This window comes from Anolis carolinensis, chromosome 2, assembly GCF_035594765.1.
Source record: "Anolis carolinensis isolate JA03-04 chromosome 2, rAnoCar3.1.pri, whole genome shotgun sequence".
NCBI lineage: Eukaryota > Metazoa > Chordata > Lepidosauria > Squamata > Dactyloidae > Anolis > Anolis carolinensis.
Window position 1 is genome coordinate 110,399,942 of NC_085842.1, and position 17,248 is coordinate 110,417,189.

Here is a 17,248-nt window from a genome sequence, read left to right on the forward strand (position 1 = left end):
ATTTGATATGGGATAGAGAACCTGTAGGGCCACCAACAACATGTTCTGCTCTGGCTAAGATGAACCAGCAGGATTTTGAAAGCAATGGTTCAGCAATATCCTCTGCCTAACCAAGGGCCGCTCTGCGGCTCTACTAATTAAGAGATTTTAAGAAGCAGTCTTTCAAACAAAATTAAAATATAGGAAAAATTATATTTGACATCTTTCATGTGTTACTTGCTTTAAAGTATATGCCAACTACTAACCCAGTGTCATAAAATTGGAATTTCTATATTATTTGGATTCTGTGTTGCAACAGTATACATGCACAACAGTATTAGAGGTGTTGACACTGATTATGCGGTACATGCTTTGTAGAGGGCATCTGAAGGCATGAGCTTATTTAAGAGTGGCTGACGGGATATTTAATGCTCTTAACTTACTATTACAGAAGGATTCAGAGATGTAAAAATGAGGTCAAGGTATCTATACCAATAGGTAGCAGCTGTGAATTAACACGACCTAAAGTTATACTAGATATAAAGCTATAAAAATAATATGAAACAATCATCACTTGATATCCATAGTCAAAACTGAGAGCAAGCATTTGAAAACTAAACAAATAAAATCCACTATAGAAGAAATATCAGTTTTATATTGAGATAAGTTGATGTTATGAAACAACAAGTGTATTCTCCGAGCATGAAGAGTACAGTTCTCAGCCTTGACAGTTTGTAGTATGTTATTGCTCTCAGGTGATGGTCAGAGAGCTCTATTCAAATCTTAATACTTAGCATGCAAAAGAACTGAAAGCTACCAGGCTTGTGACCATGCTGCCTATCCACCATGTTCACATACTCATCTTTGCCCTATATACATCTCATACATATCCAGGAAATTCTGTCATAGGTGACACCACAGAGGACAAAACTAAGCTAATCAAAATGTTATATTCTATATGATGGAATATTTTCTAACACTTGACTGTTATAAAATAGTAAGTACTCTCTTATTAACTGCTGTTCTAAACTCAGCCAGCACATAAAATCTTTTTCAGTAATTTTATTGGTACTTCTAGAAGAATACACAATTGCAATATTCTGAAAAAGTAGCTTATAATGAGACAGTTTCTTCACAAATTCATTTCAGTCTATTCTCTTACTACTATAAGCATGAACATCATGCAAAGTTAACCTACCAATCTTCCCTGTTTTTACACACATATTACCTTTGCATTCTTTCTAATCATTTTATTCAAATGAGGGTGTTAGGTAGCAAAAGAAACCACAGTAAAATATAACAAAAGTAAATATGAAACAACTTTTACAGTATAATTATATAATAATAGTAATAATAATAATAATAATAATAATAATAAATAGTTTTACTTCTTATGCACGTCTCCCCGTGGCTCGAGGTGGGTTACAACATCACCTAAAACATTATCACCTAAAACATTTGATAAAATACATATATTCTTGGTACTGCAAATGCACACTTAATTGTAATACAAACATATTTTTAAAAATTACCAATCTTCAGCAACACAAAGAAAAAGAACTGATCCTACTTACTCATTAATGATCAAATCTGGGGCAAAACAGAGCAGACTTCCATTGGATTGTTTATATGATCTCCATCCAAGAGCAAACGCCATCAGAAACATCCATGAATACTGTAGAAGAGTCATTTGGTCATCCAAATGCAAGTTCCTGAAACCTAGTGGAAAATAAAAAGGTACACCCTAGTACATACATTACAGTAATTAAACACTATATAAAATATTGTTTTGAAATCTACTATTTAGGGTAGCTTTTTCCATAGGTTCAAACTACAACAACCTGAAACTGCAACAAAATAAAGTCAAGTGACTCTAGGCCATACATTTCAGATGAAAAGTGACAAGCCAATGGATGGGCTTAGTATTTTCTTTTCCGGTGAAAAGGACTTCCTTCTGAAAGGACCTGTGTGGGAGAAGAGGCCACTAGCACTTCATTACTCATAACTGTGATAACTGTTTTGTGTGCCTCTAATATTCAACCCATGGCATAAATCATATGCATAAATTTACTGTAATAAAATTCAATACAGGACCTAAACTACCCTGGATCCCAGGAACATATATTTTCACCTTATTTCAGCTATAACCAAATGCACAGAAATAGAGGAGATAACAGCTCTTTTGCTTCATTATAAATAACTATTAAAGGGAATCATAATGTATAGAGTCCTCTACCACCTTTCTTACAAGGACAGAAAGCAAGTGCTACTGCATTTGTCAAGATTGGAAGAGCAAAAGGCATTTCTTTTGTAAATTGCTAACCATGGGCATAGATACAGCTTTTACTACAGGATATATTTCTTTTGTCTAAAAGCAAAGTCTATGGCAGTTCTTATGCTCCCATTGCTACTGTTAGTAATACCAACAATGAGATTGAAATGCAAGGCAAAGAGATAGAAGGTACCACAAGGATCATCTAGTCCAATGCTGCCATACAAGAATAGTACAAGTACAGCTCTACTGAAGACGGTCCATGCAACCTCTGTTTAAAGATCTAGAAAGATGAGGAGTCCCCTGAGGCAGGCGATTCTATTACTGTACAGTTCTTACAGGAAAGTAGTTCTCCCTAATGTTTATGTAGAATCTCCTTTCTTGTAATTTGAATCTATTGGTTTGTGTTCTGGTATCTCGAGCTTCACTCCTGAATTTGGGGCAGAATGCCCACAGGATTTATCCTGATTTCCAAACTTCTATATAGTAAGACATCTGTCTGGTCAAGGAACTTATCATTCAATCAGTAGTCTCCAAGTAATTGGAAGAATGAGCACAACAAGACATGCCAGGAAGAGTGAGACGGTGTGACAGATGCAGAAGAGTGACAAAAAGGGAATTACAGAAAAATAGGGAAAAGTTAGAAGAGGAAATGGGAACGGATAATAGCCTACATGAAGTCTCCAAGGGAATTTATCAATTGACAAAAAAGGTCATCTAATCCTGATCTACATTCACAGAATGAGTTATGCACATCAACTTACCTGGTATTGCCTTTGCCCATTTCACTGCAGCTACAACTTGTCTTCCTCCTAGCATATTAAGAGTTGACATTATACGCCAAGTTGTGTCTGGTATTGTGCTGTCATAGCCTGAAAACATCACCTCTGGCTCAATCACTTCCAGTAGGGAAACCAAGGTAGGAGTAAGCTGTGGCAGTGAGGCAGGAACTATAGCCTTATTTCCAGGATTTTCAGCAGTCTCTCTCCCTGCAGTCATGCTGGATTGCTGAATTCCTTTTATTTTTTTCTTCGTCTTTCGTGCTAAAACATATTCAGAAAAGGAAGTCAAGAATGACAGAAAGATGTGATTGATTCTACAAATGCCATCTCCCCGCCCTCTTCTTTCTTTGTTTTGCACTAAACTGATTTGACCAATCCCAAATTTTAAATGATCACAATATTTCATTGATCATGCATATAAAATCCAATTGAGTTAGCTGAAGAAAACACAAGTGCAAATAAGGGGATTAACAAAGAACTTCAATTAGGAAACATTTGGTAAGTCTGCTTTCAATAATGTTCTCCCATGGTGGCTAATAATTACAAGAAAGAAGCAGAATAACTTAATTACCAAAATAGCACACACACTACAGATTTGTGCATACGTGCACATGCATTTCTAGACATGAACCACCAAAGCCAGGAAAACTTTGTTTCTTGTACTACTGGGCCAAAGATGATTTTTTCCCCCTTGGCAACTGTTTACTGTTGCAATTAAACTATAAAACACATATGGCAGAGGAGCTGCTTAAAATGTCATTTAACTAAAAACTGTTTTTATTACTATTTTCACAGTAACTATGCTACTGGCATGCCTTTCCAGTATTTCGAAATCATAAAATGGCCTTTCAATATGTTAAAAGGTAAAGTCAAACTGAAAAAACTCTTCTATATAAAATGACAACCTTCATCAAGCCTTTTCTAGCAATCTGCTTGTCTATGACCTTGTTGCTTACTGCTTCCTATATGTATGTTCTGGTGTGCAGCTTCTTTTATTCTATGGTTTCTGAAAAGTTATAAAAGGAGCTGCAGACCACATGCTCTCTTCTTCTCTCTCCTTTTGACAATGTGACCTGTTGATAGCTCTTTTGTTATAAGAAAGATGCCCTGGCTGGCTGGCACAGGGAACCATCTCAAAGCTATTTGAAACTGGACTAATATGTTTTTCTACCTGTACATGCTGATCACATGGAAGTTTTGAGTAAACCAAATACGTTATTTCCATCAAAGTCTATTTCATTTTTGTCTCTTGAATGCATGATATGAAACAAGTTGTTTTATGGGAGAGTATGTTTCTTGGGCACTGAAAAAACACTTCTAAAGTTCTGCTGTTTTTATGCACCGACAAATCTGTTTTCCTGACAGATTGGAGATTACTAATTATTCAGTCTAACAACTGAAACCATTGCCTAACATAATTATAGTTAGTTGTATACTACAAGAGGAGATTCTGCTCTAATGGGTGTTTTGGCTCTTTTCTAAAAGGTTATGTTCTCTAATACAAACTGGACAGTAAACATTGCAGTAATATGCATACATGCTCTGGATTGAACCCTCACATTCACTTGTTAAATTCTGTACAAGAAATATACATATGTAAAAGGAAAATGTCTGGATTTTCCCCAAAAAGGCTCATGTAACAAGGTTAAATACAGTAGTATGAGCTTAGGATAAATTCAGAATTATGTTTCTTGTAACTCTTAAGACTGTCCTCAGGGAGCATTGAAATACCCTGGCAGTGATAGAAAAACTTGTCCATAAAAAGTTAAAAGTTATCAAATTTAAAATATGGGTAAAATCTATAGTAATATTACTTATACTTTATATTACTTGTTCTGTAGAATTACAGTACAGTAACTCTGAAGGAGCAAAACATGTCACATTATAAAAACCTTCAACAACGTTTAGGCTATACAGCATTTCCTAAGCACTTTAAAACTGCTATTTCTATTATAGCGCTTGACTGGTGGATGAGAGGGGAATGTGACAATTTGAAGAAAATTCCTTAGTGTTAGCATAATAGTTAACACAAAACATATGGCACATTTGCAGTATTTTGCAACACTACAAGCAGCCAAGTATTTCAATTGTTTACCCAATCCAGGCCTGTTTGACTAAAACATTAACTGCAAAACCTCAGCTCATTTGGCCTCTAAATAGACATTTTAGCTAAAGAAATTCTACTGTTAGACACATGAGCTTTAATAATCAAAGAACCTTTAAGTTTTCAGGGGAGCAACAGCTATTAAATATTCACAACACTGCTGAAGAATCTCTACTGTAGAAGAAAATCTCTACTAGAGAAATTGAGAAAGTGGAAATCCATGCAAGTACTCCAACAATTTGGAGTACATCGTTTAATACATAGTTTTGATTACTGTAGACAGAAATCACCTGTAATCATGTAATTAATGTAACAAATAGCAACACAAAATATATAGAAACAGCTGCTGTATGCCCTGCAAGGGTGTTAACTGTTCTCTGAGGGATTGGCTTTCTTCTCTATCTCCATAAACCATTGTCCAATAATGTCAACTTTTTTGCCATCTCACAAAACACAATAATTATCTCTATCTATCTATCTATCTATCTATCTATCTATCTATCTATCTATCTATCAAAGAGTGATGGAATCCTGGCACCGAGCAAAACAACAAAACTAAACACCCCCCAATCTCGAAATTTCACAACACAATCCATCATCCACGCCTCGAGGTTGAAACCACAAAATATCACGTCACAAACCTCCACAGGGCCTAAAAAACCCAAAAACCGGAGCTATTCAGTGCAATTCCAATGGGCCACAGCAATGCATGGCAGGGCACAGCTAGTGGTAGTATAAAAGGACAAAGCAGGGAAAAGTGGTGGCCCTTTCTTATAGCACACAGGCACTATGATAAAACATGTCAGCCACGGGTCATGCCTGCAGTGGGAGCAGCTAAACAAATATCAGTAATAAATACCTGTTCAGAATAAATTAACACACTACTGACATTTCCACAAACCCTATTCAGTTTACTTCAATGGAGAGAGTCTGCAATCAACTTAGGGCAGACATCAATGCCCCTCTGCCAACATTGTCAAGCTCCTCTGACCCCTAAAGTCCACACACAGATATCTATGTGCCACATGGATTGATGTCTATATGCATAAGCCTCCTTGGGAGTAAAAATCAGGATCCAGCAACATAGATTTTTGTATATTTTTTAAAGTGGAAAATTTAGTTTGTCTAGATTTCAGGAATAAAATAAAAGCATATCATGTTACCTTCTAGATTCATGCCAGCTTGAAGACATTTCCGGTACCGGCAAGCAGGGCAGTTCTTTCTCCGAATTTTGTCAATAATACAATCATTTCTTCCAGCACAGAGATAATTGTGCTGCCCTGTATTTACAAATGATAAATAAAGATCTAGTAAAATAAGTACATATACATTTTGTTTATATCAGGCACTCAGAAATTCAGTATACATTATTGAAATACTGTAGGCTTTTCCACTTGCCAAATCCAGAGGTTGGATATAGTGCGTAGGGATACAACTTTTTAAAAGTTAGTAACTGTGTCTATGATTCTTTATAACTAATTTCAAGCTTGCCAAACAAAAGCATACTGCATATTTTTACTCTGTTACACAAATAAGGTAAAAGGTAAAGGTTTTTCCCTGACATTAATTCTAGTTGTGCCCGACTCTGGGGGTTGGTGCTCATCTCCATTTCTAAGTTGAAGAGCTGCCGTTGTCCATAGATCCCTCCGAGGTCATATGGCTGGCATGACTGTATGGAGCGCAGTTACCTTCTCGCTGGAGCGGTACCTATTGATATATTTACATTTGCATGTTTTCGAACTGCTAGGTTGGTAGAAGGTTACACAAATAACTGTGTATATATTGGCAGCCTTTGAAAACAAAGGTGAGGTATGCTATCAAGAATTAAATGCTGGTACTAGTAGCACATATTTTATCAAAATCAGAAGAGTTTTGGGGTATTAGAATAGATCACATAAACTTCTACCCTTCTCATTTCCCCCCACCCCTTGACTTTCTTTTTTCTTCCACCCATTTTCTTCTTTCTTTCTTTCTTTCTTTCTTTCTTTCTTTCTTTCTTTCTTTCTTTCTTTCTTTCGTCTCCATCCCTTCCTTTCTCTCTTTTTGTTTTTGTTAAATGTTAAGGAAAACTTTCAGTAAAAATGTATTTAAAAAGAATAGGTACAAATTTTACTGCGCTGCTATTTTGATTAAAGGAAAATTTGGTCAATTTGAGAATAAAGAAAACAACCAAAATGGGTGCAAAGGTAGCAGTAGTAGAAAATTCCACAAATATGTACATACATATGATCAGGGTGTGGGGAGGGGATGTAAGGAAATAGAAAGTAGAAGGGACTGTATCAGACAGGTATGCAACATGTAACAGGCAAGAACAAGAACACTCCTTTATGAGACCCAGAAAGATCAGGAAAAGGACAGTGAGGAGAAGTTCTAAACATCTGCAACAGAATGACTTCTGCTTAAAAAACTGCCACCTCACTGTTTTTCCTCACTCTCAGAATCAAGGTGCTGTATGTCTTTGAAAGTGTACAGAATTCATTTCTTTCAAATATTTACAAGTCACTGCAATTTGCAACCTCCTTCAAATTCAAATTAAGATCTGGGTTACAAGCTGACTACATTTCACCCACACAGGTAGGGTTCAAAATTTTAAAGACTGGGCACTAACCTTCCCATTTTTATTTTAAAATTGTATGGCCATGTTTTTCACAAAGCCCTTCGCATCTGCATTTTCATGCATAGGGGGTGCACCCCTGGGGGAGTGTTTTTGAGATTTTTTAAAAAGATATTTTAAGGATGTTTTTAAATTGTTAGATTTTAGCCTTTCTTGTAAGCCGCCCCGAGCCCTAGGGGAGTGGCGGCATATAAGTTTAAATAATAATAATAATAATAATAATAATAATAATAATAATAATAATAATAATAGGTAAGGATCACGTGAGGTCCCTCTGATTACATACACACACTACATGATTGTTTTCAATATCATAGAAACTCGCATTTCACACAAAATTTTACTCTGGTCTTTGTGCTGCATCAATTTAGAAATTGCCCTTTCCCCCTCAATCTAAAAATAATAATAATCTACCAACAAATGGAACCAAACAATCAGCAGGTAAGTACATGAAATACATTGTAAGGATAAAAAATGAAGGCTGAGGTTGCACATGGTTTTCAACTACTGTTGTTAAGTTGAATCAGAAGACTATTGTGGGGAAAGAGTTCTGTACATGGATTGACAAAAGGGTTCTAGTAGCACCTAGAAAATGAAAAAGGGACTTCTGAAATGACTACGACCCAGCAAGTGCATGTTGTATTCCCAGAAAGGAAAGAAAAACGCTTTGCTAATACCAATGGATTTATTCAAGTCTCCTAAAAATTCATTCTGGATTTTCTGACCGACCACATTAAATAGTGTAATGTAATCAACTCCCCATCCCCGACTCAAGTCATCTGGCTCATTCCTACTTGCCAAGATGTAGCCCAATGGTTTTGTTGGAGTAGGGCCATATAATTCTATGAATAACTCCTTAGATGGTGAAAGAGAAGGGACTTTTCTTAGCACGAGTATTCATTATTTAATTCCTAAAAATTTCTGTTTCACTTTGTCAGTGTGGAAAATCAGAGTGGTGCTCAACCGCTCATATTTCTATAATACACATCTATGCATATGGCCTTAAAATACCTTTTTAAATCTAACTGAATCACTGGAACTGAAACAAATTACCATGGAATAATTTAAGATTTTTATTGGTATTTCCCCCCCTAAAAGAATGATGTAATACTGCATTTATTGAAGTTACAAGGAGTTTGTTGCACTAGAGGAAACTGCCAGCAAAACAAGTTTGAGAAGTCTAATTTTGAAGCAGTACTTTAAGATATTGATTCTACCACTTTAAAAGAACAGTAAGGAAACTATTTGGTTTTTGCAGCCTGTGAAATGGGCAAACTAAATCCTTTGGAATTTTTATGGAACCAAAGATTCAAGTATAAGCAAACCTTGGCAGCAAAGTAAATTTAACTACAACTTTTAAAGAGCAGATTCTTTCCTTGTTGACTTAGCCATGTTAAGCATAAGAAACAATGAAAACAATTAACTCTGACAGATCTGTTTTTAACGATTGATTCATCAATTTTGATGGATTTTTGACCAACTGAGGGAAGAGCTCTTTTCTTTGAACCTTGCATTGTGCCTATGAAATGTATTATTGGTAGAGACCAATAATAATAGTAAACTTTATTTCTATCCCACTATCATCTCCCTGAAGGGAAGAGAGTAAGCTCTTACTCTCTGGCTCTAAGATGCAAAGGGAATATGGACTTGATTTGATTCTTTACTTGGCTAGATGGTTGAGCACCTGACAGGCAGGCAGACTGGCACAGCTACCAACTCTTCATGCACCTGCAGCATCACTTATTCCCAAGGATGCTGGGTCTTTTTCTCTTTTCCTATCTCTCCCCACCCTCACCGCCTTTGCCCCCTAGTTCCTTCCTTCCTTCCTTCCTTCCTAGCTTCCTTCCTTCGACTGGACAAAATAGATATTTACAGCATGGAGGAAGAAGAAAAGGATCCAGGATCCACATGGAATGTGACGTGTCATGTAGAGCCTGGTCCCCCTCTTTCTCCAGGCTGCGAGTGTCTGTTTTGGCCAAAGAAAGGGAGATACAGGAGGAAATAGAATCATGTAGCACGCCTGCCTCCAAACTCTCCCCCTTCCTTTCCAGGGCTACCACATCTTCAGGAGCTGGGACAGTGAGATCACTAGCTTCCCATACCTTCTGAGGACATGGTTGCTGTGTGAATATTCATACAGCTACCCCAACCTTGGGAGAGAACAATACACATTTGTAAATAATTAAAAATGTGAGTGGGAAACCCATAAAGGTGGAGGCATGACTGTATTAACACCCTACCATTTGAGATATATAACATATATTTTAAATTAAATTACACTCAGGTCCAGGCTATCTGGATAATCGCATCTCATTATATAAGCCTTCCCAAGGCCTGGGGTCTTCAGGAGAGGCCCTTCTCTCAGTCCCACCTCCATCTCAAGCTTGGTTGGTGGGAACAAGAGAGCAGGCCTTCTCAGTGGCTGCCTCCCAACTCTGGAACTCTGCCCAGGGAAGCCAGTATGGCCACTTGCCTGCTGTCCTTCCGGTGGCATGCTAAAACTTTTTATTTAGGCAGGATTTTAAAGAAGAAGATTTTAAAGAACAAGTCAGGAATTTTGGATATGACATTTGTTTAATGCTTGACTTATAAATCTTATGGTAAATGAAAGGATACTTGTTCAGGTCTTGGTGGTGGGGTTATGTGTTTGTAAAATGTTAGTTATTTTGTGTTTTGTTTCACTGTAAATTGTTAATTTTAAAAATTTTTTTTATAAAAAATGCTCATCAAGGTGGGAAATTGCAACATTATTATTATTTTATAAAAAAGAGTAAGTCAGGGGGTTCTATGGTTTTAACTTTGAATATGTTTTTAATAAGTTTTATAGATTTTGAATGTAATTTTTAGTATCAATGATATTTATTTTTGTTTTAATGTTTACATATTTGTAGATTTTAAATGGCATTGAATGCTTTTAAGGTAAGCTACTCTGAGTCTTATTTATGAAGAGAAAAAGCTAGGTATAAATACACATTATTCTTATTATATCTTACCTTCCACAGCTCTTTTGAAGAATACTTTGCAGCTGCCACAAGTAAGGACACCATAATGACACCCAGAAGCCTCATCTGAGCAAACAAGGCAAAGCTTGGGAGGTGGTCCCGCAGTTGTTGAAGAGGTAGAGGGTGAAGAACTTACATCAGATCTTATTCCAGGGCTAAGGAAAAACAAGAGCATAAGATGCATATCAAAACACAAGGAAACCCTAAGTGAAAAAAATGGCTACTTTATTACAACAGCATTTGCTCCATTAACAACTCTAGAACGTAAGAAAACAATTTGATATTTTTAAATACTCATGATATTCAATGTATGCTCAAGTTCCATTGTACACAAGGACACAAACATGGAGTCCTTTATTTTAAAAAATGACAAAATCAAGCTTTGCCTTTTGGAATTTCATAACAAATATTTTCAAGCCATGCATAGTTGAATCTGTGAATATGGAGGACTGATTCTATACTGGAATTGATGTGTTAAAGCAAAGCACTTTTATTTCAGCAAATGTGTTAGGATGGCTGTTGGAATATACTTTTTCAAAGCATTAGCTTAAAGACAGTAATACCAATATACTATTTTAAGTACTTCAGTCTGCATAAATAATACTATCCAAGCTGATTGGTGGAAATCAGAATCTGATTTAATCACTACTATCAATTGAAATTTAGCATATAAGTTACACAAGAAAACTAGATAAAACATTATGAGATCTTCTTAGGAGAACTGAAGTCTTAAAATATAAACTGTGAATTGTAAAACATTGCTTATAATCTTGATTTGAAGGATAAGATCAAATTAGTTTGCTGGCCTGATAGAAATGACAAACTATGTTCAAAACTAATATTTGTAGTTGTAATTTGGGAGGGAAGACACGAGATAGCTTGTCAGTCAGAACTGTATAACAAATTATGTTGTGCTGCAAACCACTAAGTAATAACGTGGACTACATCAGCAGAAAGAAAGTGAGCACAGAGCAAAAGTATTATTTAGCATTAGATGTGAACAGATCCACCCAATACTACTACATATTTGCCTATTGCATATGATACCTTGTACTGTAGTGCATGAAATGACATTGTTCTTTTTCATCTGCAACAAAATGCTCCCTACATGAAATTCTGGTTTTCTTTCTCTCTGTGTAATGTTCATGGATTTTTGGTTTGGTTCAGTAGGTGGGAAAACACTAAAAAAGAAGCTGTTCTTACAACAGTAGGCTCTCAATTAATCATAACTCATCAAAAAAACAAAAATTAAACTTTTAATTTAAAAACCTTGTTTTTTATAAATCAGTAAGAGTAAAACTGTCTAACTTGAAGTTAGATTCATCTTGCCTTAATTTGCTTTTAATGATTGTATTTCAATATTAACATCACGTCAAGACAGAATCTACTGTAGTTAGTTCAGAAGGACAGTTGGAAAGGAAATCAGCTAATATTGCCAGGTACCATATATAGAACGAGTCATATCAAGTCCTGCACTGGCATCTCATTGGACACATGGACATTTTGGGACAGTTGAAACATATTCAATTTCAGTATATCATTTGTTTATGGTTCTTAAATGTTATTTAAACTTAACTTGTGATGTTGCTTATAATATTCAGTTATAATTGGTTCCACAGAATCCAGAAAGAGGTACAACACAAACTGTTTTTCTTCAAAAGATAAGAAAACTTCTGCATCTGCTGGGTTTCAGATATCTCCCCTTCTGTGAGTTATGCAGTTGAGTTATGCGGTTACCTATCTATTTTCATCCTGTCATTTTAAAACACCAAAAACATATTTATTCTGGAGCTACAAAAGTAATGGGAAGCTAAAATTGTCTCAAGTGCCAATCTTTAGAATTAGAAGAGACTTTTTAACCTTCCTTTGACCACTAACCTTCCTTAGATCAATAAGCAGTATTAGTTAGGCTAAAATTATCCAAAATTATAAGCTAATCAACCTCTTGCAACAGTATATGAGTTGCAGTACCCTTACTCATAAATTGGAAATGCCCGAATGTTACTGGTGACCATCCAATATGAACAGGGGTAAACTTATATTTTAACGATTCCTTCATCATTCCAGCACCAATGCTTGGAGTAATAATGAGTGCTGTGTAATGGTACAGGTCAGTAGGCTCCCGTGGCGGTTTAGTCCAGCGTGGCATGTCTATGTAACTGCCAAATGAAACAGTCTGATTGCAGATAATTGCCATGTTATCAGTGTTGAGAAGAATGTGGATGATCTAAGCCTGAATGATAACCTTGCCATGTACATTACCTCTAATTAACTTTATACTACTATGGTATTTAAGTTAGCATGGTCCAACATCTATCCTTTTTCAATGTAACTGTTTGGATTACTTTTACATAATTAATATACATTCCCCCCCCCTCTTTTATTTTCTTTCATCTCTGTGCTCCCCTCTCTAGAGCCATCTCTTCTTCAAAAGTCCCACCAGCAGTTTGGAGGTACAGTAGAGTCTCACTTATCCAACACTCGCTTATCCAACGTTCTGGATTATCCAACGCATTTTTGTAGTCAATGTTTTCAATACATCATGATATTTTGGTGCTAAATTTGTAAATACAGTAATTACTATGTAGCATTACTGCATATTGAACTAGTTTTCTGTCAAATCTGTTGTATAACATGATGTTTTGGCACTTAATTTGTAAAATCATAACCTAATTTCGTGTTTAAAAGGCTTCTCCTTAATCTCTCCTTATTATCCAACATATTCGCTTATCCAACTTTCTGCCGGCCTGTTTATGTTGGATAAGTGAGACTCTACTGTAAATTCCTGTCTTCTTTTTTCCAATACCTTTTCTGAGAATTTTCTCCAAATACTTTCAAAGTCATTTTTTTTCTGGTTATAGCCTTTTTTTATCATTCCATACAATTTTCCAGACTTCTTTATTCCATTCATTAATTGTATTTTCATGCCCCCTTTCCAATATTTTGCTACTGATAGTCTAGATGCTGTTAATATTTATTTATTTATTTCATACATTTGTATCCCTTCCTTCTAACACCCCCCCCCCCCGGGGTGGGGAGGGGCGGGAATACTCAGGGCGGCTTCACAACTGGCAGTCATTGCATGCCAAAAAACAAACAGTTATAAAAACAATACAATTAAAAACAGATAATTAAAACATAAGTTATAAAAGCATCATTTAAAAATTGCACAAGTCTAAATCATAGTCTGGAGTCCATTCACTAGCAGTCACATAAATCGTTATTACTGCTGCTGCATTTGCTGCTAGAATGCCTGGTCCCACAGCCATGTTTTGAGTTTTTTCCAAAAGGCTAAAAGGGAGTGGGCCAACCTGATTTCATTAAGGAGGTAGTTCCACTGACGAGGGGCCACCACTGAGAAGGCCCTGTCTCTCGTCCCCACCAATCACACTGCAAGGGTGTTGGGATTGAGAGCAAAGCCTCCCCCGACAATCTTAACCCCCAAGGTGGATCATAGAGGGGGATACATTCAGGCAAGTAAGCTGGGCCAGAACTGTTTAGGGCTTTATAGGCTAAAGCCAGCACTTTGAATTGTGCTCAGTAGCAGACTGGCAGCCAGTGGAGCTGGCATAACAGGGGGGTGGTATGCTCCCTGTTCACCGCTCCAGTGAGCAATCTGGCTGCCGTTGTTGTACTAATTGAAGCTTCCAAACAGTTGTTAAAGGCAACCCCATGCAGAGTGCATTGCAGTCGTCTATTTGGGATGTAACAAGAGTGTGGACCACCGTGGCCAAGTTAGGCTTCTCAAGGTACAGTCACAACTGGCACACAAGTTTTAATTGTGCAAAAGCCCCCCTAGCCACCGCCAAAACCTGGGGTTCCAGGTTCAGCGATGAATCTAGGATCACTCCCAAGCTGCAAACCTGTGTCTTCAGGGGGAGTGTAACCCCATCCAGCACAGCTGTAACCCTATGACCTGATCGGCCTTATGGCTGACTAGGAAGAACCTCTGACTTGTCTGGATTCAATTTCAATTTGTTCGCCCTCATCCAGTACAACATAACTGCCAAGCACTGGTTCAGGACCTGCACAGCCTCCTTAGTGACAGGTGGAAAAGAGTGATAGTTGAATACCATATGCATACAGATGACATCGTACTCTGAAACTCCAGATGATCTCTCCCAACGGCTTTATGTAAATGTTAAACGACATGGGGGACAGTACTGAACCCTGCGGGACCCCACAAAACAATGTTTGCGGGGCCAAGTAGGTTTTCTTCAGCAACAACTTCTGGGACCGACCCTCCAGGAAGGACTGGAGCCACTGCAGAACAGTGCCTCTGAGCCCCATTCCTGCAAAGTGTCCCAGAAAGATACTGTGGCCAACGATATCGAAAGCTGCTGAGAGGTCCAGCAGAACCAATAGGGACACATTCCCCTTGTCCAGTTCCTGGCGTAGATAATCTACTAAGGTGAACAAGGCTGTTTTGATTTCATGACTATTAATTTTTTCCCCTTTTGCCTTTCCCATCATCTCTTTTAATTACAGTAGAGTCTCGCTTATCCAACCTTCGCTTACCCAACGTTCTGTATTATTCAATGCAGTCTGCCTCCAGCCGGGATCCACAGCAGTTTCTCTGGGCAGCAATGTGCAGCAGGCCAACTCATCCAACAGCAACACAAGTGCAGCCACACTCCCAAACAAGTGGTAGACTTGTTGTAAAACATGATGTTTTGGTACTTAATTTGTAAAATAATGTAATTTGACATTTAATAGGCTTTTCCTTAATCCCTCTTTATTATCCAACATTTTCATTTATCCAACGTTCTGCTGGCCCGTTTATGTTGGATAAGTAAGACTCTACTGTAGTAGCAGCATTTCTACCAGATTCCTTCTAATTTTATATTCATAATATTTTATATTTCCATTATAACAATTTCCAAAAAATCTTGTGCATATTTACAATCCACCACATATGTATATAGGTTCCAGTTTCCTGGCACCCTCTCCAACATTTTTCATTATTGTTCCTATTCATAATGCTTAACCTTCTTGGTGTTAAATACCACTTCCAAATTAATTTATAAGAATTTTCTTTTATTCAAATTTACACTTTTTAAATTGTCTTGCTTTCCATATCTCCCATTCTTTCTCAGTTATTTTTGTTCTTACTTGCTCCTCCCATAATTCTCTTAATGTTAGTTGTTTCTTTTCCCCTGTGTCTTTAATTGATATTTTATATATTTTGCTTGTTCATTTTAATTGTTGTTTTCTCTTTTTAATCCTTTATTGTTTCCTTGAATTGTGTTATTTATTTTCTAGTTTTGTTTCGGAATCCAGTGGAGCCATGAAATATTTATTCTGCTCAGTTTTTCCTCTCATTTTTACTTTTTCCATTTTCCATTCTATCTAATTTCCCACACTTTTTAGATCTCTTTTTTCAAATTATTTATCTAATATTCCTTTTAATTCCATTGGGAAATCTCTTTCCATTATAATTGGTGTTAATACAGAATTCTTACTAATTAGTTGTGCTTTATATTTGTTCCATGTTTTCATTATATTGCTAAATAGTGTATTTCCAATATATTTCATCCCTTTCTTTGAGGTTTCCTTAAAAATAATGTCCTTTCTCCACTCAATTGCCTTATTCCCCATTTCCATCAATTCTAAACCCTCTCTATCCATCATGTTTTTTTACTACATTTTTAATTGGTTTGCATCATAATATTTTTATATATATATATATATATATATATATATATATATATATATTTGATAGGCCTAATCCTTCTTTTTTGGGAGTTGTAATAAAGTTGTTTGTTTAATCTGTTCTTTCTGCCATAATTAAAATACGTATTTATCATTTGTTGCCATTTTATTTATTTATTCCAAAATCTTTAATGGAATCGTTCTGAACAAAAAAAAGTATTTTAGGTAGGACTTCCATTTTTATGCTATTCTACCAAACCGTGATAGTTGTAAATTGTTATATTCCTTTCACTTCCTCTATGTCTTTTCTTAAAACTTCCAAGTTTTTTTCTTTTCTATAGCCTTTAGATCTTTGGTTATGGTTATCCCAAGGTATTTTATATTCTCTTTCATGCATATTTTCATATAAATGATAAAACTCATCACTATTTACTATTTTGATATTGATTCAAGCAACCCAAAAGATATTTGCGTCTATCAAATAGGAAATTTAGGTACCACTTATATAGGGGGAGGCTAATTTAACTAATTTACGACACCGTTTGGAATGAGGAAGTTAGCATCACAGTACATAATGAAGCAGCTGCTCCCCCTGTGGCCGGAATCAAGCATACCCTCACGAAGCTGGAAGCTGGAGAAAGTTAAATTGCCTCTGTGTGTCTCTGTCTCTATGTTCATATGGCATTGAATGTTTGCCATGTGATCCGCCCTGAGGCTCCTTCAGGGTGAGAAGGGCAGAATATAAATACTGTTAATAAATAATAAATAATTCAAGCTATGACTGCATCATTTAAAGTTGTTCTGTTTCACTATTAACACTTATGAAATATGCTAGTTTTATAT

The 17,248-nt window shown here is 36.3% G+C and overlaps 1 protein-coding gene across 1 annotated transcript in view; it reads right to left on the bottom strand.

Annotated features, from left to right (window-relative positions):
• The window catches only part of nr3c1 (nuclear receptor subfamily 3 group C member 1), a 71,986-nt gene that overhangs the window by 21,833 nt on the left and 32,905 nt on the right, over window positions 1-17,248 (bottom strand). Inside the window, exons 3-6 of the mRNA XM_062973895.1 lie at window positions 10,745-10,908; window positions 6,301-6,417; window positions 3,016-3,294; window positions 1,554-1,698 (exon numbers count right to left, since the gene is read on the bottom strand). Coding sequence (XP_062829965.1) covers window positions 1,554-1,698; window positions 3,016-3,294; window positions 6,301-6,417; window positions 10,745-10,908 — 705 coding nt within the window. The remainder of the gene's footprint in view (window positions 1-1,553; window positions 1,699-3,015; window positions 3,295-6,300; window positions 6,418-10,744; window positions 10,909-17,248) is intronic.